The following is a 23,764-nucleotide window of genomic DNA, read 5'->3' as shown; positions in this document are numbered from 1 at the left end:
CGAGACCCAAGCAGAAGCAGAGACAGCAGCACCGAGAGAAAGAAAACCGGATCAGCTCGCCGTCGTCGCCCGCGCTCCGCCACCCGCGCGTCACCCGCGCGCTCCGCCGCTCACTGCTCGCCCTCCGCCTCCCTCTCACCCCCTTCAGCCGTCGTCGATGCTCCTTTCTCCCTCTCTGTTTCGTGCGAAGATCTGCAGAAACAGAAACAGCGACCAGCGTCGCCTGAAGGAGCCACAGCCACGCCGGACCGGCGTTTGCTCGATCGCACGCCGCCTCACGCTCCCCGCCCGTACGCCGTCTGCCCCCGTCCAGTCGGGCTGCCGTCCACGATCTCGCCCGGCCAGTTGCTGTTCGGTGGTCGTGAGGGACGGTAGAGAGCCGCCGGAGCTCCTACCGCCACCGCCTAGGTCTGGTTCGGCCTCCTCCGTCCATCTCGGCCCTTGCTCGCCTCAAGCCGAGCCTCTTCCTCACCTTCTTCGGCCCCAACCAGCAGCGGACAGAAAGTGCAGAAATGGGTACCACAGTTCGGTTTCGGCCCGTTTTGGCCGTCTTCCCGAGCCCGGATGCTCGGCCTGCCTTAAGGAAAGTCGATTCTCGCGTCGATCCCTTCGTTTTGTGTGAGTTTTGCTCACTAATACTTTCATAATTTGTTAATTATACTTAAATGTTTATTAGTGCTAGTTAAGTGTAATTAGGTGATTAGATTAGAATGGATTAGCGATTATTAGTTAATTGCATTACATATTAGTTAGGTGATTAGTGTACTTAGATAGAAATTGCCTATAGTATTTATTGGAGGCTTCTTGGAATTTTTCCCGACCCTTATCGGGTGTTAATTAGGTAATTTGGCCTAAATGGATACTTAGATAGAAATTGCCTATAGTAATTATTGGAGGCTTCTTGGGATTTTTCCCGACCCTTATCGGGTGTTAATTAGGTAATTTGGCCTAAATGGAATTTTTAGGAATTAAATATTAATTTTCAAAATTAATTATTTAATTATTTATTTTCTAGAAATTCAACTAGGATGGCCAGTAATCGGGATTTTATGCTGATGATCGTGGCGCATCCGTTTATTTAATCGAGCTTTATATTGTGCTTAAATTGAAATTATTGTATTTATTTATTTATTTATTTTTCGAAATTAATTATTTAATTATTTATTTTCTTAAAATTCAACCGGGATGGCCGGTGATCGGAATCTCGTACTGATTGTCGTGGTACAGTCCGTTTATTTATTTGAGCTCCACATTGTGCTTAATTAAATTGATTGTGCAATTTGAAGAATTATTCCTTAATTGATTGAGATTGAGTGGAATTGTATTTGACATACATTTTATGACCTAAGCAGCTAAATCTAAGTAGTTTTCTGACTTCACGCGCATAGCATGACAATAGACATGAAATAAAACTTTAGCTGGGTAATCAAATTTCAGTTGAAAGAGTGACTTATAGCCTGTATGGCTTGTGGGTTAGGAGGACAAATATTGTGATTAACCTCTCTCTCTCTGTGAAGACCAAGAACGAAAATGAGAGAAAAAAAAAACTTGAGGAAGAAAAAAATCATTGGCGCGAGTGAATTTTGCCCAAGCAAATTCTCTCTTGCAAGAAATGCGTACAAGCAAGTGAATACTAATGTTAAGAAGAATGAAATCACATCTAGTGCACATGGATCATCAATTGGATTACTTATAGAGGCATCCGAAGATTACTCATTTCGAAACTAAAGTGTTTGATTCCACAAGTACTGGACAGTGTCGCCTGTGCAAGCTCCTGCCAATAAGCCCAAAGACACATTTGGTTATCTTTCTCGTGAACTTATCGAACGAATGTGGAAGGCTTTAGCAACACTATGATCTCGCACATGTAACAATTGATTTTGTTTTCCACTTTGAGCCCTTGACCAAGCCTCGTCTCTAAATAAAAACTGCTACTCTAATTAAACGTTGAGTTTATACGGGCAAATTTGTATTCCACTTTCACAACAACCATAACAAAGTCATCAAACAAAAGATTGTGTTTGAGTAGGAATCAAATCCTTAGACAAGCCAAAGTAGTCATGGCATATGGCAGATTGTCTAAATGTTCCAAAAACAAGCAAAAATCAGAGGCGGTGGCATTTACAACCCGATCAAAATGAAGCTGAATGGTTCTCTGAAATCAATAACTAATCAGCTTTACACCCTCAGCAACGAGGGTGGGATTTAAGATCTTTGGCATTATTGTGGTTGTGTGATCTTGACTCCTTCTACAAACATTAATGGCCGATGCCTTTCTTCATCTGACATTACCGCCTGCAACGTCACCAAAGTCTCGTAATCGTCAATGACCTACATTTTGGGATTAAAAAATGTCCACATGTTATGCATCAAGCAACTCTAAAAGCGCTAACCATATCTAGAACCATTAAATTACCATTATCTTTCTTTTGACATTATCATTCAATCACTCAATATGATCATGAATTGTTGCCAGCTTATCATTCTCTTTTGTTCTTAATTCGAAAAACTATGCCATGAAATTTTGCTTCTTGGCTTGAAACTTACGAAACTCATCTATGCAAAAATAGATGATAAACATAACCAAATCAATTGTACCACTAGCTTATTGAAAAATACTCAAAGACTTAAGAGACTAACAAATAAAGTTACCTCCGTAAGTCTCATCACGAGAGGTTTTGTAATTGCATAAATCCTGATATAGTTTGTTGAGGTTTTCGCTCTCATTCTTCAATTTGTTCTCGTACTGCATAATATTGTCAAATCAAATAGAATCTCATATTATCAAAGTCGACTAACGCAATACAATTTCTTGTTTACATCTACAGCACGGTGTGGAAATTCCTCCAGCAATTGTTGTCTAAAGGGAAAATATATATATATATTCATTATATATAAGCATTATATTGAAGCAAAAGTTAATAATGCCACTTACATGTATCACTTGTTAAACTTATCAATTCCGCTCAATCTCTGAACCCACTTGATCAATCTTGGCTTTAACTTCAGCCATCCCATGCAAAACGAGAGTTCAATAAAATAATAAAATAGAACATGAATCAACTTAATTAATTAAACAAATTCATATGGATTAAACATCGATATTCCAAAGTTATATGGCTTATATCGATGTTTAATCCAGATGAATTCATTTAATTAATTAAGCTGATTCATGTTCTATTTTATTATTTTATTGAACTCTTATTTTGATGGCTGGAGTTAAGGCCAAGATTGATTAAGTGGATTCAGAGATTAAGCGGAATGGATAAGTTTAACAAGTGATACTTGTAAGTGACATTGTTAACTTTTGCTTCAATATAATGCTTATATATGATGAATATGTTTTTTTTTTTCCTTTAAACAACAATTGCTGGAGGAATTTTCACATCGTGCTGCAGATGTAAGCAATGAATTGTATTGCATTAGTCAACTTTAATAATATATGATTCTATTTGATTTGACGATGTTATGTAGTAAGAGAACAAATTGAAGAATGAGAGTGAGAATCTCAACAAACCATATCAAGATTTATGTAATTGTAAAATCTCTCATGATGAGATTTATGGAGGTAACTTTATTTGTTAATCCCTTAAGTTTTTGAGCATTTCTCAATAAGCTAGTGGTACAATTGATTTAGTTATGTTGGTCATTTATTTTTGCATATATGAGTTTCATATTTCATAAGTTCCAAGCCAAGAAGCAAAATTTCATGGCACAGCTTGTCGAATTGAGAACGAAGGAGAAGGATAATCTAGCAACAATTCATGATTAAATTAAGCGATTGAATGATAATGTCAAAAGGAAAATAATAGTAATTTAATGGTTCTAGATATAGCTAGCGCTTTTGGAGTTGCTTGATGCATAACATGTGAACATTTTTTTATCCCCAAAATGCAAGTCCTTGACGATTGCAGGACTTTGGTGACGTTGCATGCGGCAATTCAGATGAAGAAAGGCATCGAGCATTAATGTCTGTGGAAGAAGGGGATCAAGATCGCACAACCACAACAACGATTGCATCTTAAGTCCCGCCCCCGCTGTTGAGGGTGTAGAGCTGATTAGTTTTTGATTTAAGAGAACCATTCGGCTTCATTTTGATTGGGTTGTAAATGCTATCGCTTTTGATTTTTACTTATTTTTGGAACATTTAGATAATCTGGCATATGCCATGACTACTTTGGCTTGTCTAAGAATTTGATTCCTACTCAAACACAATCTTTTGTCCGACAGATTTGGGAAGAAGTTTATGGAGTAAACATTATCAGCACAGCCAATGAAGAAAAATATTTTCTCAAACAACTAGCAGAAGAAATTGCTGCAAATTCAGACACTGTCAGTCGAATTGGTTTTATTTGTCTTGGTGCAATGGGATTAGGCATAGCAACTCACGTAGTGAAGTCAAATTACTGTGTTTCTGGATTTGATGTAATTTCTCACCTCTAGCTTTCTCCACGGGTGGTGTTGAAAAAGTCCATTGCTAGCCTAGAGCAGAAACTAGGCTCATGAATATGTTACTATCATCTTATATTAGCCATTGATGCCTCTGTTTCTATATATGCACAGATTTTATCTGTTCAAAATTCTTCTCACTGACATCCTCATAGTGAGAATGCGAACTTTATGGGGCCATCATTGAGTATCCTCTATCGTAGTATACAACAGATATGTGGTGATCTATTTTAGGAGCTATTTGTTAAATCAAGTGTCTAAGGGTCTTAGGAATGTAAAACAGTTTTTTGTCCCACTAAATGCATAAGCAATGAAATTTCACGTTTGTGTTGGAAATAATTGGTTTTGTTTTATCTGGGAGCAACATTTTGCCGTATTGGTTTGTTCCGTTTCCACTGTCGTGAAGATGGTTAACCAATTGCTTGCAAGAGTTCATAGTGCATCATCAGCTGAGGCAATGGCTCTTGGAGCTCGCTTAAGTCTTAACACAAGAACATTTTTTGATGCGATAATAAACAACACGGGAAGCTTGTGGTATGTCATTTAAGAGAAGCTTTTATATGCTGTCAGCAGCAAGCAAATGGATACTGGAAGATAAAGTTCTTGCTTTGGCTGCTAACATCTTGCTTTTCTGTGGAATTAATCTACCGTAACAATCTATTTTATGAAGGAGCACTTGATTGCAACCATACAAGTTATATTCAGTTGCCACTATTGCCTATCCAAATAGATGAATAAAAATCAGAAAACCTCCTCATTGGCCTCTGGCAATCACTTCCCGCTTTGTTCATTCATCCATTCCTAAACCCATGCATTCAGTAAAAAGGGTTCAACTGTTCCGTTAGGATATAAATAATTTCTGCACGGTTCTCTAATAGCGCAAGCTATGGACCTTTCAATATAGCATTAGAGCTCAAGATCTTTGAGTTTGACTCTGCACACTCCCCCTTTCACCCATTTTTTCCCTTCTTTGCACATCTTGGGTGTCTAATAGCTTATGCTTTTATGTTGGATTTTCTAACATGTTCTTGTCTTTCGACAGGGAAACTTAACCTAGGTCTTGGAGTCACAGAAGTGTTTCTAAGAATATGGAACTGCATTTACTCACTCGAATGGGCACCCATTCCCTTGTCAAGTTAAAAGATGCTTGATCATGTGTTCTTGTCCTCTGCATGATGTTTGAAAATCAGTTTCCCCACATGCTGGAAAATGATTATAAACCATTCTTGGCACTCGATATATTTGTGAAGGATCTGCTATGGCATAAGTCTCTTGCTCTTTGCAATCTTTTGAAGAACTTGTGAAACACTACATGGGCAATCTTTTAATTTCTCCAGGGTATTGTTTCCCGTGAATGTTCATCACGTAAAGTCAACTGTCGCACACCAACTCCACTGTATAGCTGTTATTTCCTCTATCGAGTTTGAAATAGTTCAAATGCTTATGTAACTGATAAACAAAAGAACGGTCATGGCCGCAGAAGATTTCATTTCGTCTTCATTTAACCTTATGGCGGCTGACTCAGGTGACCAAGAAGAACAGGGCTGCAGGAATTCTGGAGAACTTTAAAGAGGGTGAAAAGTATGCTGAGCATTCTCTAAGGAAGTTAGTTCGAAACAGGGCTCCAGAAATCATGCCATCCATCACAGCTTCTTCACAAGCCCAGATCGGAATTAAATCCACATAAGGAAAACCTGAATTCTTCTACTGGATGGAGTAAAACTCAGTTGACTTCATCATGACTCTGGTGATGTGATTGTAACATTCTCATACGATGGTTATGACTGCTCAAAAAAATAAGCTCAGCGGAACTTTTTATTTTTATTTTTTTATGTGATACTATCAATGGGTCAACTATCGTCTACGGAACAAGGCTTTTATATTCTTCTCGACATGGATTGGTGCATATTTTTAGCTTTTCAGCTTCTGTATGTCCGCAGTGATTCGGCATATGCTTTACTCAGTTGCTTTACTGTTTTGTTATTCATATTCCTAGTCTTCCATTAATCTTATCAGCCAGAAACCTTAGTTTTTACCCGGATTTCCCAACTGATTATTCTATGAGAAATTTCAGAATGCTCGTTGGAATGATTTGATTTGGGGTTTAACAGTTTAATCCTGTGGAACTTCCATGTGGATGTAACTACACAGTAGGCTGACCTCCCAAGTGTTCTTAGGAGCTTTCACAAACCTGCACATTCTCCTTTTTCCGCCATTTCACTTGCTTAGCGATAAAAAGGAAAAACAAATTAAGCAAGAGAGCCTGGGGATATCTGATCGTTCTTAGCACCTGCTTAGCTGAATTCACATTCGGGTAAAAACTCTCCCATCGTCAAGTAGTTTGCTAGGAGCCAGGTTTTTCACCTCATCTTGTACAAGTACAATGAACAAGGAGGGTTTCATTTACCCTGCAGCTAGAAACAGCCGAGCCGATCCGATTTGGTTACTGCTGTCGCGATAAGTCATGGTGAGAAGTTTAAGTATGCCAATCTTTTTAGTTTCTCTCTAAGCATGGCATTATCATTAGCATATTGTCAGCATGACAGGCTTCTCACTTGTACCACATGAGATACCAGAAGGAATCTTGAAGAATTCTTAGTCCCATGTTTAGCTCCGGCAATAACTATTTGGATCTAGAGGGACCTTCAAAACAACATTCAGATAATTTCAATGGTCAAATTGTTCCATCTAAAAGTTATCCATATCGACTGCCCAGCAACAACACGGGAATTCTCCCCCAAAACCCCTTTTGATGTTTTTAAGGTTACAACAATCTAATAAGAAACAATTTGAAGGAAACTGAGCTGCCTACGATTACAAAGCTGCTATGCTGAGAGAATTCTCCTTATCATCCAAACTGAATGATCTGACTCCACCTGAAGCCTCCTTTGCAACAAAAACGACTTCTTCTCAGTCCTCACATAAGAGTTCCTAGTGGAAAGCATGTATCCACCAGATTTTTACCCCATCTGGAACTTAGGATAGAAAGTAGAGGCAAAAGGGTAGAAGCAGGGACATGAGCCGGCCAGACAGAGGTGCAACAAGAAGCTTCTTATGAGATTTACATGCATACAAGTAGAATGATCAACTATGAAATCTCCAGTTATCTAGATGATTTCTCATAAATGAAACAGCATGACACAAACTGTCAAAAATTGACCAATCTCCCACATACCTAAGAAACCAAGGGCCACTTTCTCTATTCCAGAAGTATGCAGTCAATTGGCAAGGAAAGTTACAGCAAGTAGCTTGCACAGCCTTAAGGATTCGTCATCTTTTGGGAGGAGATCCATATTATTTTATATCCTCAACACAATGCCACACCTGCTTTGAAAATTTCACAACTCCATCTTTTATCGGCAATGTTATGGAGGAAAATGCTCAGCACTCATTGAAGGAAAACCAGATTGTGCTATTCTCATTCCTCGTAGTAGACTCTTTGCAGTCTCTTTCTCCTGTATTTGTAAAAACAAAATAAATGGAAAAGATCAATCAATAATGCTAGCAAGCAATATGGTCTTCCAATATACAGCCAGGGCAAAGTAAATAACTTACTGGGCCAGTATAATCAAGAAGACGTGTGCAATACACCTCCGCCTCCTCAAATCTCTTCTGGTCTTTGCAATGTGTGGCAAGAAAAAGCAAAGCTTCAACCATATTAGGTCCGTCCCTCTCTTCAGCTTCCATCCGCTCCAGATCCTTTTTGTAGTAAAAAGCAGCTTCTTCTAAACGCCCAAGTTCACGATGCAACTTTGCTAGCTGATGAAGAGCAATTGCTTCCCTGTCATTAGAATTCGCTGCCTTCCTGTAACACTTGATTGCCTCTTCTAGCATGTGAAGTTGGTCTTTTTCATAACACTTAGCCATAGCAATCCATATGCGAGAATCACTTGGCTGCAAGAATACAGATTTTCTGAAATAATGGAGAGCATAGAAAGGCATCCCCATCATCTCATAGGCCTGTCCTAAACCATACCAGGCTCGGTATTCACATGGATTTATATCTACAGCTCGCCGATAGGCATCAACAGCTGCTGGAGTGTTATTCATCTCAATGTATTCATGACCCATAAGAGTCCAAGCAGATAAACAGTTCTTATTCAATTTAAGGGCCCTCCTAAAATACATAACTGACTTCTCATGTTGGCCTTTCAAGCTATAATAATTTCCAATTATACAACAAGATTCTGGTCTGTACTTATCAGTCATGAATACCCTGTGGGCAAGATAACTCAAGGCAGAAAAGCATTCCTTGGCATAGAGTACATTGGAATACATATCCATGTCCTCCACTCGGTAAGGATCATTTCTCAGGAGTTCTTCAAATATCACTTCTACTTGTTCAAATTCCCTTAGACTGTACTGCACTTTTGCAATTTGTGCCTGTATGTAATTACTGAAACTGAAGGTGCCTTGCAGATACTCGTATTTTGCTAAGGACTCGTTGTGCATTCTGAGTTCTTGATATGCACCAGCAAGAAAGAAATCCTTCATCCAATGGTTATTGAGAGGTAGACTGTGTAATATGTCGATTGTAGTGCACAAGGATTGTAACTCTGACCATGCACTCCAGTTCCAAGGATAGCTATTCACAGATTCCACAAGAAGGTTACGTGCAAGGTGCTCATTGCCTTTCTCTTTAAGAACAAGACCATACAAGTACAACCCAAAGGGATCAATGGACCCATTCTTACGTAGCATTGACAACTCCCTCTCCAGAGAAACCAATTCCTTGTTAACAGCATCACTCTTGCCTAAGGGCCCTTCAAGTTCTATATTCTCTTCGTCTTTCCGTTTTTCTCCAGCCTACATAAAACAAATGATAGGTACAACTTATAAGAATGCTTAAGTGGGACTATGGACAGTCAGGAGTTTCTTCAAATTATGCAGCCTCCAATGCAATGTACGTTTGCACATGATCAAAATGGCTAATGAAAATCTGTGCAGAAACTTGGAGAGGCAGCTCCATAGAGCAAGCAGGTAATGCCGTCATTCTCTAGGTACCAAAGTATAAGCAAGTCATCCAGAGAAAAGTGAAAGTCATCCAGTGATTTGCCGAACAGTGGTAAATTCATACCATACAAACCTTAAGCTACATATGTCGAATTTTTTTATCACAAGAAACTTTTAAATCTCCATAATATCAATTTTCACCTATATACTTCAGCATCCAAGCACATCTTAGGCAATGAAGATTGTAACGACATGAACTGCTCATTGTGACATAGCCACAGTCAACATGCTTATTATAAGTGCATAAGTCTAAACTAATCAAATCTTTTGTTGGGTGTGTAAGTTGATTATTGCTTTGACAAACAGACTCAACCCAAGAATACCTAAGATCTAGAACATATCTATCAGGTTGTTGTGGATAATTGTCAGCACAAGGAAAAGAGAAATGAAAGGATATAACATGCTGTGAAATAGCTCTCGACAGAAGCCTCGAGTGACAAACCAGATAAAGAGCATAACATTGTAGGAAGACAGCTTTCTTCCCAGACTGATCCCGAAGCACATGAGCAGCCCTCCTATACTCGCGGCAGTCAAAGTAAGACTTGGCCAGAAGATAAAAGTCACCATCAACTATGTCGTCTTCCTCCATGACCGGAGTACTCACATATGACACCCCAGCAATTGGCGTCGATGTGATCTCGTTGTTGCGGAATCTCCTGTGGATACTGGAGCTCCCACGCTGGAATCTGGTGTTTGAAGGTGTGAACTTTACCGGGTCTAGCTCGATTCCCACTAATTGTTCCGCCGCCCTGCACATAATCATACTCTTCATGAAACTAAGGCGAAACATATTGAACAGAGAACGTATCCAATTTCTCCTCCATAAGATCAAGTAACTAGGAGCAGATAATGATAAAGAACATTCATGCTGTGCATCTTTGATCATTTACAGGGTTTTACACACCCTAAGCTTCTAACACTAGATATTGGAGCCTGCGGCTCAAATTTTCGCAATTGGAGAGTAAAACTCACACTTTCGGCAGTTTATTCGACTAATTCAGAAACCCCATTACCCAAAACAAGTCTAAGAATCAAGAAAGTGGACAGCACCCACCGATTTCGGAAGTAAAGGCAGCAACGTATGACCCCATAAAGCATCTTTTTCTTCTTCTTTTCAACACTACCGTCTCCCACGTTCTACCCAACACCGAAGTGCTTGAAATCGGGGCTAGGGTTTTCAGGACGCAATACCATTTGGAAGCAGAGTAGAGGCAGCGATCGCTGAGCTGGCGGACTGCAACCCGGAGCTCGTTGCGGCAGATTTCCTTCGAACCCATCGAAACTCTCGAATTGCGGAATCTACGACCTGCGCGACCGCATTCAGTGCCGAAGCTTCTACAGAGCGGCGGCAATAGGAGTGGCAGCGGCGGTCGTCGGCGGCGACGAGGAAAAGCGGCTGTCTTTCTCCGTCGTCGTCGGCGGCTTGCTCCCCTTCCTCTTCCCCTTCTCAAGACGTTGTTCGCGAAGAAGACGAGAGAGACACTGTAGTCTAAAATGCACCGACACTCTCCGAAAGTCCGACACGCAGTCAACTCTTCCTGCCACACGAGTCCGAAATTCCAACACACGATTCCGACGCGTACGGAGTTATACAAGAAATTCCGACAGCCAGCCACACGCCGCCGTAGAGGGGGCGGAGGTTTGGTGTTCTCGACGGAGGCGGAGAAGCAGGAGGTGGAGGACTCACGTGGCCGTCGAGCCGCTATCTGGACGAGACCCCGCCCCGGTGGCTAGGCTCGGGGGAGGTGGAGGCGGAGGTGGAAGATGGGACCTGCCCCATTGCGTGGCGGCGGCGCTGGAATTCCGGCGAAAGGAGCAAATGGGTATGTCAGGATGGGACGAAAGTTGGGAACTTGGGAGAGATCTCGGGCCGGAAAAGCAATGAATCGAAGAAGGATTAATGGTGGTGGTGGAGATGGAGATGGTGGAGATTCTTCGCGTCAAAAGCGGCGGGGGAGGTTTGCAGAGAAGACGAATTGTCACGCACTCCCGTCCTTGCTCCTCTTTTCTTTCTTTTTTTTTCTTTTTCTTTTTTTGTCATTCTTAAATTATTTTGATTTTTGGGGGAGGGGCACGTTTTTGGGAGCGCATGATTGGCCATGGGGCCCGAGCCAAATTCGATCTTGGCCGTTGGATCATCAAATTTTGCAGTGTTGCTTTTTCTTTTTGAATTATTGGAAATGAGCGGTGGTGATGATGAGGCGTCTGGGGAAACGGCGGAATTTATCGACCTTGCAATTGCGTTTGAATGAATCGCTAAAAGGCGCGGCCGCTTTTGCGGGATGGAGGGCCTATAAATTTATTTGAGATTTTTTTAAATTAATTAATTATTATTTATAAAATTAAATTAAATTAATTTGACTTAAATTATTATGTATTTAACGTATCTCAATAGATCAAAATTTTCTATTTTTAAAAAATGACGTGTCGATATATCGTATCACATCGTATAAAGATGTCGTGTGTAAGTGTCGATACTACTTAAAACGTAGTAAAGTTCAAATGTTAAAATGGGCAATTTCCAATCCCTACCCTTAATTTGATTTGAATTTGATAATTCTATTTTTTTTCTTTTTCTTTTTTTTTTTCATTTTTTGGCTTCTGTGCAAAATGTAGTTGCAAAAGCCAAAAGGGCTATAAGTTATTTTTCAACACAGGAAACAAAGGATTTTAATTATCCCGCTACATCAAGAGGTAAACAAACTTTCATATAAAGAGGAAACAAAGGATCAAAATCCAACCAATTTTCTTCGAGAAAACGATGACAATATATAATCATTAAAAATTTACACAACTCAATATTCGTTGTATTAAACTCGCTTGGAGATAAGCTCAATATGTTTTCATTTTTGGACTAATGTCGCTTTTTGGGGAAAATGGAAGGAAAGCTTGCTTTTTTTTTTTTTTTTTAATATAGAGTCCATAATTTATCTATTCAAACATGCAAAAGATGGGTGAATAGAGAGTTTGAGCAAGCATTTAAATTTGATGTCAAATTTTCAAATTATTTTGTATGATTGTAATATATTTGTCATGTGATAATTCTGAAGTGGATCTGATTAGAAAAATGTGAGTAACATGATTTTTTGATATCAAGTATGGATAAGCATAATTTGAGTGAGAGATTCTCACTCTAGAATCGAGAAATGCCCACTAAAAACTGATTTCCAAAAATTGAAATTAGAAACGGTTTATTGGGTTCATGGAACCAGTCCATCAAATTTCATGCACTTAGTACAACGTCTTTTGACAAAAAGAACTTTTCTATTTTTAATTGTAAGAGGAATATAACGAGCGCCCAATTGCTCTTGCTTCTCCAGCCTTGTCGCCATTAGGGTCTCCTGCTGCAGGCTTTCAAACTTGTCGTGGCTCGTGCATGCTTCAAAACTTCGGTAGTTGTATGTTTACAGCAATTCAATGAAGAAACTCATTGGCCATGAATTTGCAGTAGTGGAGGAATTAATTGCTTCAAGAGTATTCTCACGTCTTGAATATATATACTCCCGCAAAGACTTCCACAACTAATGTGCATTTGCGATCGCACCTTATTCCTTTCCTCAAGGGGCAATCTTCGAAATATCCTGGTGCCCTCGTCTCGAAAAGTCGCCGTTGAACACGAACAGTGTAAGGGAATTCTTACACTGTTCGAGAAAGCTAAGGCTGCGTTTATTTTCATTCTTTTTTTCTGTTTTTTAACAACTTTTCTGTTTTTTGTTCCTGAAAACAAAAAAGTAACAAAAACGCGCGTTTTGGTGCGTTTTTGTTCCAAAATTATTTTTTGTTCTTAGAAACACATCTGGAAATGAAACAATAAACAAAAAAAAGTTATTTCTTGTTTCTGGAACAAAATTCGAAACACTTATCTCTTTTTCTTTCTTTTTCTTTGGCTGGTCGCCGGCCTCGGCCGTGGCCGGCAACCGCCGTCGAGGCCGAGCGTCGCCAGCCCCGGCGGCTCGGCCTTGCCTTGGCTAGGCGAGCTTGAGCTCGCCCGGATCCGGCAAAGGCCGAGCTCGCCCAACGGTCGGCGAGGCTTGGCGTCACCGAGCCACCGCCGTGCAACGAGGCCGACCTCGCGCCGGGCTAGGCGAGCTCGAGCTCGCCCGAGATCCGCGAGGCCAACCTCGCCTAGCGGTCGGCGAGGCTCGGCATCACCGGGCCACTTTGCCGGGCGGCGAGGCCAACCTCACACCGGACTGGGTGAGCTCGAACTCGCCTAGATCCGGCGAGGCCAACCTCGCCCGGCCGGCCGACGAGGCTTGGCCTCGCCGGGGGCCGGCGAGCCTCGCCGTGGCCGGGCGAGGCCGCTGGCCCTTGTCGACCGATTGCCAGCCATGGCCGAGGTCGGCGACTGGCCAAAGAAGAAAAAAAGGAAAAAGGAAAAAAGGAAAAATAAATAAGAAAATAAGAAAGAAAATAAAAAAATTAAAATGAAATATTAAAAAATTAAAAGAAATAAAAGAAATTATAAAAAAATCTATCAGCTTTGCTCCAGTTTGTGTTTTTCTTCTCTGTCACTGAACGTGTTGTTGCTTCTGAGACTTGAGAAAAGGCAAAAACACAATAAGTACTGGGATCATTTTCTTTTATATATGCATTTAGAATCTAATTTTAAATAAAATCTGCCAATTCTAGATACCTTATTGCTTTACATTCTCCTCCTCCATGAATGTCATTGGGAAGGCTCTTTTATAATTGATGGACATTTACAAGGTTGGCTTGTAGTGTCTATTTGCTAAATTATGCAGGAATTTCTTGTATCGAAAACACTGCCCTTCGAATGGACAGCATTGTTGTAACTCCCTGAAATGACTCCATGCAGAATTTCGATAAATCGCACCTCGCTTATTAACTTTGTTTTCACGTAATGCAGTGCTTAAAGAACATACTTTGGCGAGATAAGCCTCGGATATGCGCATGAAGAAAATGTAAGGATGCAGTAGCTGGGCATCGAACTAGCTTTACCCAGTCCATCAAGCAACAGCATATATCAAATTCTAAGGAGGCAGCCGGCAGAGCTCTGGCTTAATAATGGCAGTGTTGAGAAAGTAGCAATGACTATGCATCAATATGGTCTTCATATAAAGGCACTCGTGAAAATTTGCACAAGCTTTTGTAAATGACGTACAGTACTGAAATGCTAATGAGTAGAAATAAAATGATAAACAAGATCCGCGATCTTGTTCGACTTTTTTCCCACTTATTCTATAGTCTCTATACAATGGCCTCCAACCCTTATTTTTAGTAGTTGGCACAAGGAAAACATCCTGAGCTATACCCCAGTAGAGTTCATAGCTTTGAGGGAGATTTAGGCCTTATTTGGTTTAGCATTCCCAATGGGCTTTCAACCTCAAAAGCTCTTTAAGAAAAAATTTAGGTATTTGGTTCAAAGCATTTAGAAGTATCCTTGGTAATGAATCAAAATAAAGAATTTATATTTTATACATGAACAGTTTTCAAATATTTTTGAAGATAAATGGATTTGATAACAGAAAACAAAGTTATTAGCCAAATGCTGGCCTTTGAAATGCTGAAAGTCCAAAACAGATGGGAGCCTGCTTTGGGCTTTCAGCATTTCGGAAATGCAAGTCCACCTCTACTATTCATCCATTGACTTCTTAAAAAAAAAAAAAAAAAAAAAACCGATCATTTTCCCCACACTCCAATCGCCGTTGATCGACGAAGGAATTTCATCGGATTTTATTTTTATTTTTTAAAATAACAAAAACCCTTTGCAAATGTTAGGTTCACCTTCTTTTTTTTTTTTTTTTTGTCATTTTTATCTTTTGACAACCAATAGCCCAAATTTCTATCAATACACTAGAATGATCATTGATTAACGAATATGATTAATACTACAATAATTAAAAAAAAAAAATTATTCAAAGTTGAAAATAAACCTAAAAGAACCCTAGGCCAAAAGTTGAGATTTGCATCTAATCTATAATTAAATTCTTTTAATATAATTTTTAAATAAATTTACTAATATATATCTTTTACATTACTCTCAACATGAAAATGTAAAAGGTTATATAGTCATTGTTTCTTTTTTGCAGTTTTAAAAATACTAAAACTAAAAAACTTAATTTGGTCACACTAAAGGGTTTTTCAAATATATGTTTACCAAACAGTCTTACATTTCCTTAAAGCACTTTCCGGTTATAGTTTACCAAACAATCTAGCATTTTCTCAAAGGTATTTGCATTCTCCAAAGGGCATTTCCCCAAAGCTGAACCAAACAGGCTCTTATACCATCCCCAAGGTTCACTGGATATGTACTGTGTAACCTGCTTCACGCTCAAATAATTATCCAGTACCCTGCGAAAAAAGGCACAATCATATGGTCAGTATGAAGCTAAGATCATCAAACTTTCTCAGTGCAATGCAAACCTACTGAAATAATGCACTAAGCGGTTACAACTTTGCAGACTCATAAGTTATAACTACCGTACAAGACAAAAATCATTCGGAGATCAGACTCCCTTTCTCTACTAGATCATTTTTCTGTTCTCCTTTAAGTTCTGTCATTCATTTGGTCATAGAGAAGCCGACGATACCATCCTCCTAACTCCCGACCAAAACCACTCCGTTTGTTTCCTCCCCAAGGGGCCTGACAGAAGCATGGCTGTGAACAGTTGATCCACACAACGCCTGCCTGGAAAGCCTGCAATTCACCACCAAGATATGACAAAAATCAAGTAATCCAACAACGTGAATACGTCCCATCTAGATCTTTTGGTCATCTGAGGACCAAAAGTTCACATAAATGTACATTGAACGTTACCTTGGTCAGGTGCTCACACCTTTCCAAGTCATTTGACAATACAGCAGCACTTAGTCCATAACCGCAAAGCATCGATTAATCGTGAGATTCTCATAATGTCCCAATTTCAAGAAGTCTACCCAGGCCAGAATGGAGTAACAATTTCGATCACAATAAATGAGCAGATTCTCCACCGTATTCTGAACACTATCGAAAGAATAAATCAACTCACTGGGTGTCATTTGCTAATTCAATGGCCTCCTGCCAAATGCTTTAACGCAGAGAACAGGTCCAAAGACTTCCTCTCTCCAAATTTGCATTGATGTGGTGACATCTGTTATGATGGTTGGCTCAAGGAAGAATCCCATCTTCAAATGCTATCAATTGTTTGAGATGATACACAGAAGTCAGGAAAAGCATTTTCAGAAGCAGAAGGGTTCTTCACGAGAGTACTAAAAGTGACGAGCTAGAGCCCTGTACCTCGGGACAATCTCCACCACACAAAATAGTAGCCCCCTCGCTCTTAGCCGTGGAGATGAACTTCAGTATTTTCTCATACTGAAGCAAAGAAAATGAAATTATCATTTCGACGTCCAGGTGACAGATTTGATGCTAAACATTGAAAAGTGAAAAGAACCAATGGTAATTAAAAATCCCAGACTAAAGCTATTTCCCATGATTTCTTCCAAACACATGGCACTTATGGGAGAAATTATCGCCTTCATTCCACACGTCACCTCAAAAATGATCATTTGCCCCCGATTATAGTGAATGAACGGCGTAGACTATGCCCAAGATACAACTGCTGCAATGGCTACAGGACAAGGGCTATACTTCTCCCAAAAGTAAAATAATTGTGGAAGTTATGTATTCTAAATCTTCACTACTATCTACAATGATTGGTAAACTAATCCAGGAATTTGTTATGACCGAAAACCCTACAGAATGCATCTTCACAAATGGGTAAGGGTCGTAAGATAATAACGGACTCATATACATGCACCAACTAGTATACTACAGAACTATACAGTACCGAACCTGCAGGTAATGAATGATATACCTGCCCCTCACTCACGGGCCAAGCCTGCAACCCTCTTCTAAGGGATCAGATATTTTTATATTTTTGCTCCATTGAACAAGCTTCTCGATGAATTGAGCAGCAATGCTTTCCTGAAAAAATTGTGATATACCCATTCAATATAATGCAAAACATATAATATGATGGTTTGAAAGAGAGCAATCACTTCATAAGATATTTGCGCACCTAGCGAACAATTATGGTCATCTGACCTCTGACATTTTATTTCATTTAAGCATGACTTTTGTGTGCCCAAAGTTCTCAGTTACTTCTTCGCAAATTATAAGCACACAGTTTTCTCAACTAAAAGATTTTCTCGACTCCTTCCATAAAGCTGGTACGGAGGGTTGACTCGACATTAGTTCCACCTCCATGTTCTTATGAATGGCTCACGAGATCTGACTACTCAATTCACAACTTCTCTCAATAAATTGATTTAAAGCTCCCGAATCTTCAATAACAAAAAAGAAGATTCTTGCTGCATTTTGCTTTTCTTTTTCACATTACATATGTATCTCCAGGTCGATGCATGATATCTCATGCTAATTCAGGAATGCAACCAAATGCATGATTAGGTAGAATGAAGTAAAATCAATCTAGAAGTTTTACCAAGTGCAAGTGCCAGAGGTAGGAAATAAAAGAAACGCATACAAAATGACCTTGCAATGCAGAGATAACTTTCACGCACGATAAGTCTAGATGTAGCACTGCAAATTTGACCATTCGTCCAAAAGCATCCGAAAATTGTCCATTCAGCAGCTGTTTAAAATACAAGTAGTAAGGCCTATTTTCAGCAACATTGCATACATAATCAAGCTTATTCACATAGAAATCACCCAAGAATGAATGCACCATCGCAACGAATTTCTGAAGGAAAATAGCAATTGTATCAGTCTTATTGAGGGGTACATGCTCCAGAATGCACCAACCTTTTTCAAGATCAACATCCTCAAACACAACAATGGGGCTTTTTCCACCAAGTTCCAGCGAAACAGGCTGCGAGGTCATAATGTACACATGCCAGAAAGGTTACTCTCACACGAAGACTTTCCTCTGTTGAATTAAACAAAGACATGAAAAATAGCTGCACCTTGACAAGTTGAGCAGCGGCGGTCATAATCTTGCTCCCTGGAGCTGAGCTTCCTGTAAATGCAATCTGTTGATAAGACCCAGCTGAGGTGGGGTAGACACATAGTGATATATGTAAAAATAAAATAAAATAAAACCAATTTGCAGAATGTGTCAGAAAAAACTTCACAAAATGTTAATGAAGAGATGATGGGAGAATACAGACCTTGTCGACTTGGGGATGAGATGCCAAAGGAGCTCCAGCTTCATGGCCAAGTCCAGTCAGAATATTGAGGACACCAGGAGGAAGACCCACCTCCCTACACACCTCAGCAAGCTCCAAGCATGTCCTGAAGTTTCAAGAACACACTCAGGTGCATTAAAAAATAATAAGGAAAATGAGTGAATTGAGTTAATGATGCAAGTGAAGATTAACACATACGCAGATGCCAACTCAGAAAGCTTCAGTATCGCTGTACAACCAGCAGCCAGAGCAGGAGCTACTTTCCAAGTAGCCATCAAAAGAGGGTAGTTCCTGCATTTCATGAGATTCATCGTCATAACCAAGAACTTTTATCATTTTACTCCATCAAGGAAGGCCATTGAACGTTCAGAGCAAGAATTAAAAATCATCATCTCCCAAATGACACAAAAACTCATGTTGCTACCAAAACAGCAAAGTCTAACAAGAGCAGATGAGAATCTCACAAAAACCAAAGGCCATCATTTAGTTGCTAGAGGCTGATGATAACATGTTGATCCAGTCAATGATATCTAATGGTTAGAAAGAAAAACTATGATATTTCTAGGTGGCGCATCTGGTCAGCAGAATAAAGCACCATTACCATAGAGTAATTAATGCAACACCAACTGGTTCCTTGAGAACATTGCTCTTAAATGACTCCATAGGAAGAGAGACAGGAGCCGTTTGCTTAGCACCCAACCTTCAGCAAGATCTGCGTAGTACTCAAAGCAACCAGCTACATCGTCCTAGATGGAATTAACAACCATATTAGTGAATTATATGGGAACAAAGTAAAATGTTGTACAAGCTTTACAAATGGCACCATGTCCCATGCTGCTTCGTCCAGAGGTTTTCCACAGTCAATTGCCTCCAGTTTTCCTCTAATTATGTGGGAGTTACAAGTAATAATTCTTCCACCGTCATATGATAAAACAGTGGAATAATGGAGAATTATAGAGGAAGACTGAGGGTCTTCTTTCACCTTCTATGAAGAGGTAGGGCTTCTCACAAGCAAATAACATAGGACATATAGAACACTGAAAAATAGTCCCGTCATTCTAGAGGAACCCAACTCTTGCTCGAGTAGTATGAGTTTGCCAATGAGTTGTTTACGGGTTCGAAGAAATATTACATAAAGATTGTGATTTTAACTAGCAATGTAAAATAGTCCCGTCATTCTAGAGGAATTGACGTTGAGACTACAAGAGATATGTAGTTAAATAATCGTGCTACGTTTCTGCTGCCCATTCTTCAATGTTGGTATCAAAGCGAGTAATGGACTCTATTCATTGTGAATGTTAGAATCACTAATTTAGAGTTTGATAAGTAGCATATGATACTTTTGTTTATATATGTCATTGATTTAATGCTTAACATCAATCAAGAAAGTGTACAGGATAGTTAAGTGGGAGTGTGTTTTTAGTTAAGTGAGACTTATTAGTTTTCTCCTACAATTTATTTCTACGCATATTAAACTACATATAACCATTGAGTACTTGGGCGCAAGAGATGATCAAGACCATTTGCAAATTTTGATCTTGTGACTTGCATAAAATTTTTATTATGTAATTTAGATTAATGCTGCAAAATAGTGATATGTGCTAATTATTAATATCTCATGCGCATTTCTTGAATGTGGTTGAAAATGGATGCAAGAAATTTTTTTGATGATATGAACAAAAATGAGAAACCAGATGGCGAGAACTATAACATCTTGCTCTGAAAGATTCAATATCTCCTTGATGAGCAAGAGGTGATGGAAACCCTAGATTGTTGCGATCTTGAAGGAGGTGGCTTGCCTGAATGTTGCCGTGATCTTGAAGCCTACCAAAATTGGCGGAAGAAAGATCATTAATCTGGTTGGAGCAATTAAATGTCAAAGCAATTAAACTTAGAGCAAGTTCTGGGGCTAGGTTCCAATGGAATCGATAGCGAGCAGACATGCAGTGGGATGATCGGACTCCCGTTCGCATCCTCAATTCCTGATCTCCACTCTCGATTGGAATCTGCCATAAATCTTTTTTCGAACCCTGGCTCTCTCTTCTTCCCCCAATATCTTTCTCAACTTTTGCATGGCTTAAAAGGGAGATTATTTTTTGGGACAAAAATGGCCTCACCCAATTGTAAGAAAGGCACATGTGACTGTCACCGTGGTCATCGTAAGTTGCCTTTTACAACCGGCGATGAGGTGTGGATCGTTTAGAATAGGGGGGTACACTTTGAGGGATATTCTTTTTTTCTATAGAAAAAGTCCCTAGCTCTCTCTTCTTCCCCCAATATCTTTCTCAACGTTTGCATGGCTTAAAAATGAGATGATTTTTTGGGACAAAAATGCCCTCACCCAATTGTAAGAAATGCACATGTGACTGTTGCCATGGTCGTCGGAAGTTGCCTTTTACAACCGGCGATGAGGTGTGGGTCGTTTAGAGTATGGTGGTACACTTTGAGGGATATTCTTTTTTCTTTAGAAAAATTCCCACTCTCTTTGAGGGTCTTTTGAAAAAATATGTACAATCTAGGGGTCTTTGGAAATTTTCCTAGGATGTTTAGGTAAAGTTTATCAATAGCAATTTTTTTTTTTTTTTGCAAAATATAATAAGCTCAATTAACTTCGCAAGCGTTTTAGCTGAAAATTTGGCGAGCTCAACCTAAAATCAAATTTAAACAAGTGTATCATAATCAACCCATCAAGCCTGAGTTAGTCTCGAGAAATTGCATGAGCCAGCTTCATTCCCATCTGCAAGCGAAATTAACCTCACAAAACGTAGGACCCAACTAAAAACACAACCCTAGTGGTGAGCTCTTCAACCCGAAACCCTATCTTGTCTCCATGCTCCCGTAAGTTACTTTGAACTAAAGTTAGTTCTAGAGTCAGGCAATTCCACTTTGATAAGATATTTACAAGATTCCTCTCTTTGCTCTTAGGATGTTGAGCCACTTATTACGGAATGCAAAGACCTCTTGGCCCTTTTTCAACAATCTTGAATTGGCCGATTGCACTCGAGAATCAATTAGATCAACGGACTTGGTCATAAAGGCATCAAGATGTGACGTGTTTTGATGTCCTCGACGTGCGGACCCTGAAGTGCCATAAGCTTTGTGTAAAGGACACTTAAATCTAATAACATTTACGAGAAGGTACACTTAAGCCGCCACATTTTAAGAAAAGTGGGACACCTAAGTGCCATCTCCGGCGAAGTTGGCCGGAAATCATACGTGGCATTAAAATATTAATATTTCTCGCTGATGTGTCTCGGGAGAGCCGAGTCGGCTCGGTCGGCCAAAACGACGTCGTTTTGACATCATTTGAATTTTATAATAATATAAAAATTATTTAAATTAAATTTAAAATAAATTTATTTAAAAATAAATTTATTTAAAACATTTTTAAAAAATTTAGAAACTTTAAACATTAAAAAAGAATTACAAAATTACAAAAAATTTACAAATTTAAAAAAAAAATTAAAAAATTACTAAAAAATTTACAAAATTTACAAAAAAATTTAGAAAGTTACAAAAAAATTACAAAAAATTACAAAAAAATTACAAAAAATTACAAAAAATTTACAAAATTTACATAAAATTTAAAAAATTTAGACAAAATTTAAAAAATTTTAAAAAATAATTAAAATTTACAAAATTTTAAAAATTTGCAAAAATTTTTAGAAAGTTACAAAAAATTTACAAAATTTATAAAAAAATTTACAAAATTTACATAAAATTTACAAAATTTACATAAAATTTAAAAAATTTACAAAAAATTCAAAAAATTTACAAAAAATTCAAAAAATTTACAAACAATTTTAGAAAAAAAATTTAAAAAACTTACGAAATTTACAAAAATTTAAAAAATTTACAAAAAATTTCAGCCCTCAACCGGCACCCTTTTCTTTTTTTTTTTTTAAAATTATTTTTTGTAACTTTTTAATTTTGCAAATGTTTTTAATTTTTAAAATTTTTAAATAAATTTATTTTAAAATTAAAATTAATGAATTTTCTAAAATTTTTAAATTTTTTAAAATTTTCTAAAATTTTTGAATTTTTTTTTATTTTTTTAACTTTTAATTTCTTTTTAATTTATTTTTAATTTTTAAATATTTTATAAATTTTTATAGAATTTTATAAATTTTTATAGAATTTTATAAATTTTTATAGAATTTTATAAATTTTTATAAAATTTTTACAAAATTTTCTAAATTTTTGAAATTTTGAAATTTTTAAAAATTTAAAAATTTAAATTTTTTTAATATTTTATAAATATTTAAATAAATTTAGTTTTAAATTAATTTTTTATTAAATTTTTGGCCACATCAGCATTAAAACGACGCCGTTTCGCACTTGCTTCGCCGGAAAATTGACACGTCAGCATTTTGGCCGGATTTTGGCCGGATTGGCACTCAAGTGATCCATTTTACTCCGATTTTGGCACTTAAGTGTACCTTTCGTAAGTTATAGCACTTAAGTGTCCCTTTGTGCAAAGTTAAGGCACTTGAAGCGTTCTTTTGCCGATGTCCCTCGCTCTTGTATTTTGGCTCGGTCCTAATGAACTGGAGATCTCTTTTCTGATCAATAAAACAAAACAAAATTAGAAGCACAACCAGGCTTGGTCCACTCGTATTTAAGCCCACATGGTATGGATTCTTCACCAGCTTTTCTGGCCCCTCGCTCCAAAGTGTTCCTTTTCAAATCTTCATATATATATATATATAAATACTCGATGAGTTAAGTTGCAAGCTTAATGTCAATGCAATGTCCCTGCCAAACATGTGCCAACATAAGATTAAAAAGGATCGGAAAAGGCCATTGGATAAAGCAGCTCTTGACTTTAGTCATTACCGCGGTTCCATCTACTGTGTGCCAAACCATCAATTGATTTGCAACACGAGATGAACGCATGTGTGTCAGGTGAATACAGTTGATCAAGGCTGAATACAGTTCATCACAGGCTGTGACTCAATCAGAAACGCGCATGGATCGTGAGCAGTAACTGGGATAGGGGCGAGCTTAGAGAGGAGAGGACTTCACCTAGACTGCTCATTGTGTAGTGCATGGCTCACATGGTGAGAATTGATATTACTGCATTCACACCGGAGATTTCGCATTCAGATATGCCACATGCATCTCGTCGTCGATTCTTCTTTCCTTCCAGGTT

General features: G+C 38.5%; 2 protein-coding genes and 1 long non-coding RNA gene across 4 annotated transcripts; 1 reads left to right on the top strand and 2 right to left on the bottom strand.

The window, feature by feature from the left end:
• The first annotated feature begins 131 nt into the window (after positions 1 to 131).
• Positions 132 to 6,537, top strand: LOC104423063. Its single transcript, XR_005548199.1, has 2 exons — positions 132 to 618; positions 5,492 to 6,537. It is a non-coding gene; the product is annotated as an uncharacterized LOC104423063 (long non-coding RNA).
• Positions 6,538 to 7,089: 552 nt separating this feature from the next.
• Positions 7,090 to 11,457, bottom strand: LOC104423048 (anaphase-promoting complex subunit 8). Of its 2 annotated transcripts, none has more exons than XM_010035508.3 (4): positions 10,654 to 11,457; positions 9,905 to 10,211; positions 8,005 to 9,255; positions 7,090 to 7,904 (listed from the first exon to the last, which is right to left on the bottom strand). In XM_010035508.3, the coding sequence occupies exons 1-4, from the start codon at positions 10,737 to 10,739 to the stop codon at positions 7,815 to 7,817; spliced, it is 1,734 nt and encodes a 577-aa protein (XP_010033810.1). In that variant the 5' UTR covers positions 10,740 to 11,457; the 3' UTR covers positions 7,090 to 7,814. The 2 variants fall into 2 exon arrangements, with proteins under 2 accessions (XP_010033810.1, XP_010033815.2); XM_010035513.3 differs by having other exon boundaries at positions 10,517 to 10,743.
• Positions 11,458 to 16,467: 5,010 nt separating this feature from the next.
• On the bottom strand, positions 16,468 to 18,923 carry LOC104429486 (betaine aldehyde dehydrogenase, chloroplastic-like). The gene is made up of 6 exons (XM_039306788.1): positions 18,811 to 18,923; positions 18,595 to 18,727; positions 18,391 to 18,456; positions 18,108 to 18,296; positions 16,703 to 16,780; positions 16,468 to 16,599 (listed from the first exon to the last, which is right to left on the bottom strand). Exons 1-6 carry the CDS (start codon positions 18,921 to 18,923, stop codon positions 16,468 to 16,470), a joined length of 711 nt encoding a protein of 236 aa, XP_039162722.1.
• Between the last annotated feature and the right edge of the window lie 4,841 nt (positions 18,924 to 23,764).

The sequence above is a fragment of the Eucalyptus grandis genome, chromosome 2, assembly GCF_016545825.1.
Source record: "Eucalyptus grandis isolate ANBG69807.140 chromosome 2, ASM1654582v1, whole genome shotgun sequence".
NCBI lineage: Eukaryota > Viridiplantae > Streptophyta > Magnoliopsida > Myrtales > Myrtaceae > Eucalyptus > Eucalyptus grandis.
Note: the sequence above shows the minus strand (reverse complement) of the source record. Positions and strands in the feature narration are given on the sequence as shown.

Bases quoted from the DNA above. Each gene is read 5' to 3' on its own strand.
- LOC104423048 (XM_010035508.3), bottom strand. From the start codon at position 10,739: ATGGGTTCGAAGGAAATCTGCCGCAACGAGCTCCGGGTTGCAGTCCGC. The intron at 9,256-9,904 runs GTTTGTCACTCG...TGTTTTATGTAG, and splicing joins AATGTTATGCTCTTTATCTG to GCTGGAGAAAAACGGAAAGA. The intron at 7,905-8,004 runs GTAAGTTATTTA...TTACAAATACAG, and splicing joins TTCTTGATTATACTGGCCCA to GAGAAAGAGACTGCAAAGAG.
- LOC104429486 (XM_039306788.1), bottom strand. From the start codon at position 18,923: ATGAATCTCATGAAATGCAGGAACTACCCTCTTTTGATGGCTACTTGG. The intron at 18,457-18,594 runs GTCTGTATTCTC...TCTTATCAACAG, and splicing joins CTCATCCCCAAGTCGACAAG to ATTGCATTTACAGGAAGCTC. The intron at 16,781-18,107 runs GTATGCAATGTT...TCTTTGCTTCAG, and splicing joins ATGTGAATAAGCTTGATTAT to TATGAGAAAATACTGAAGTT.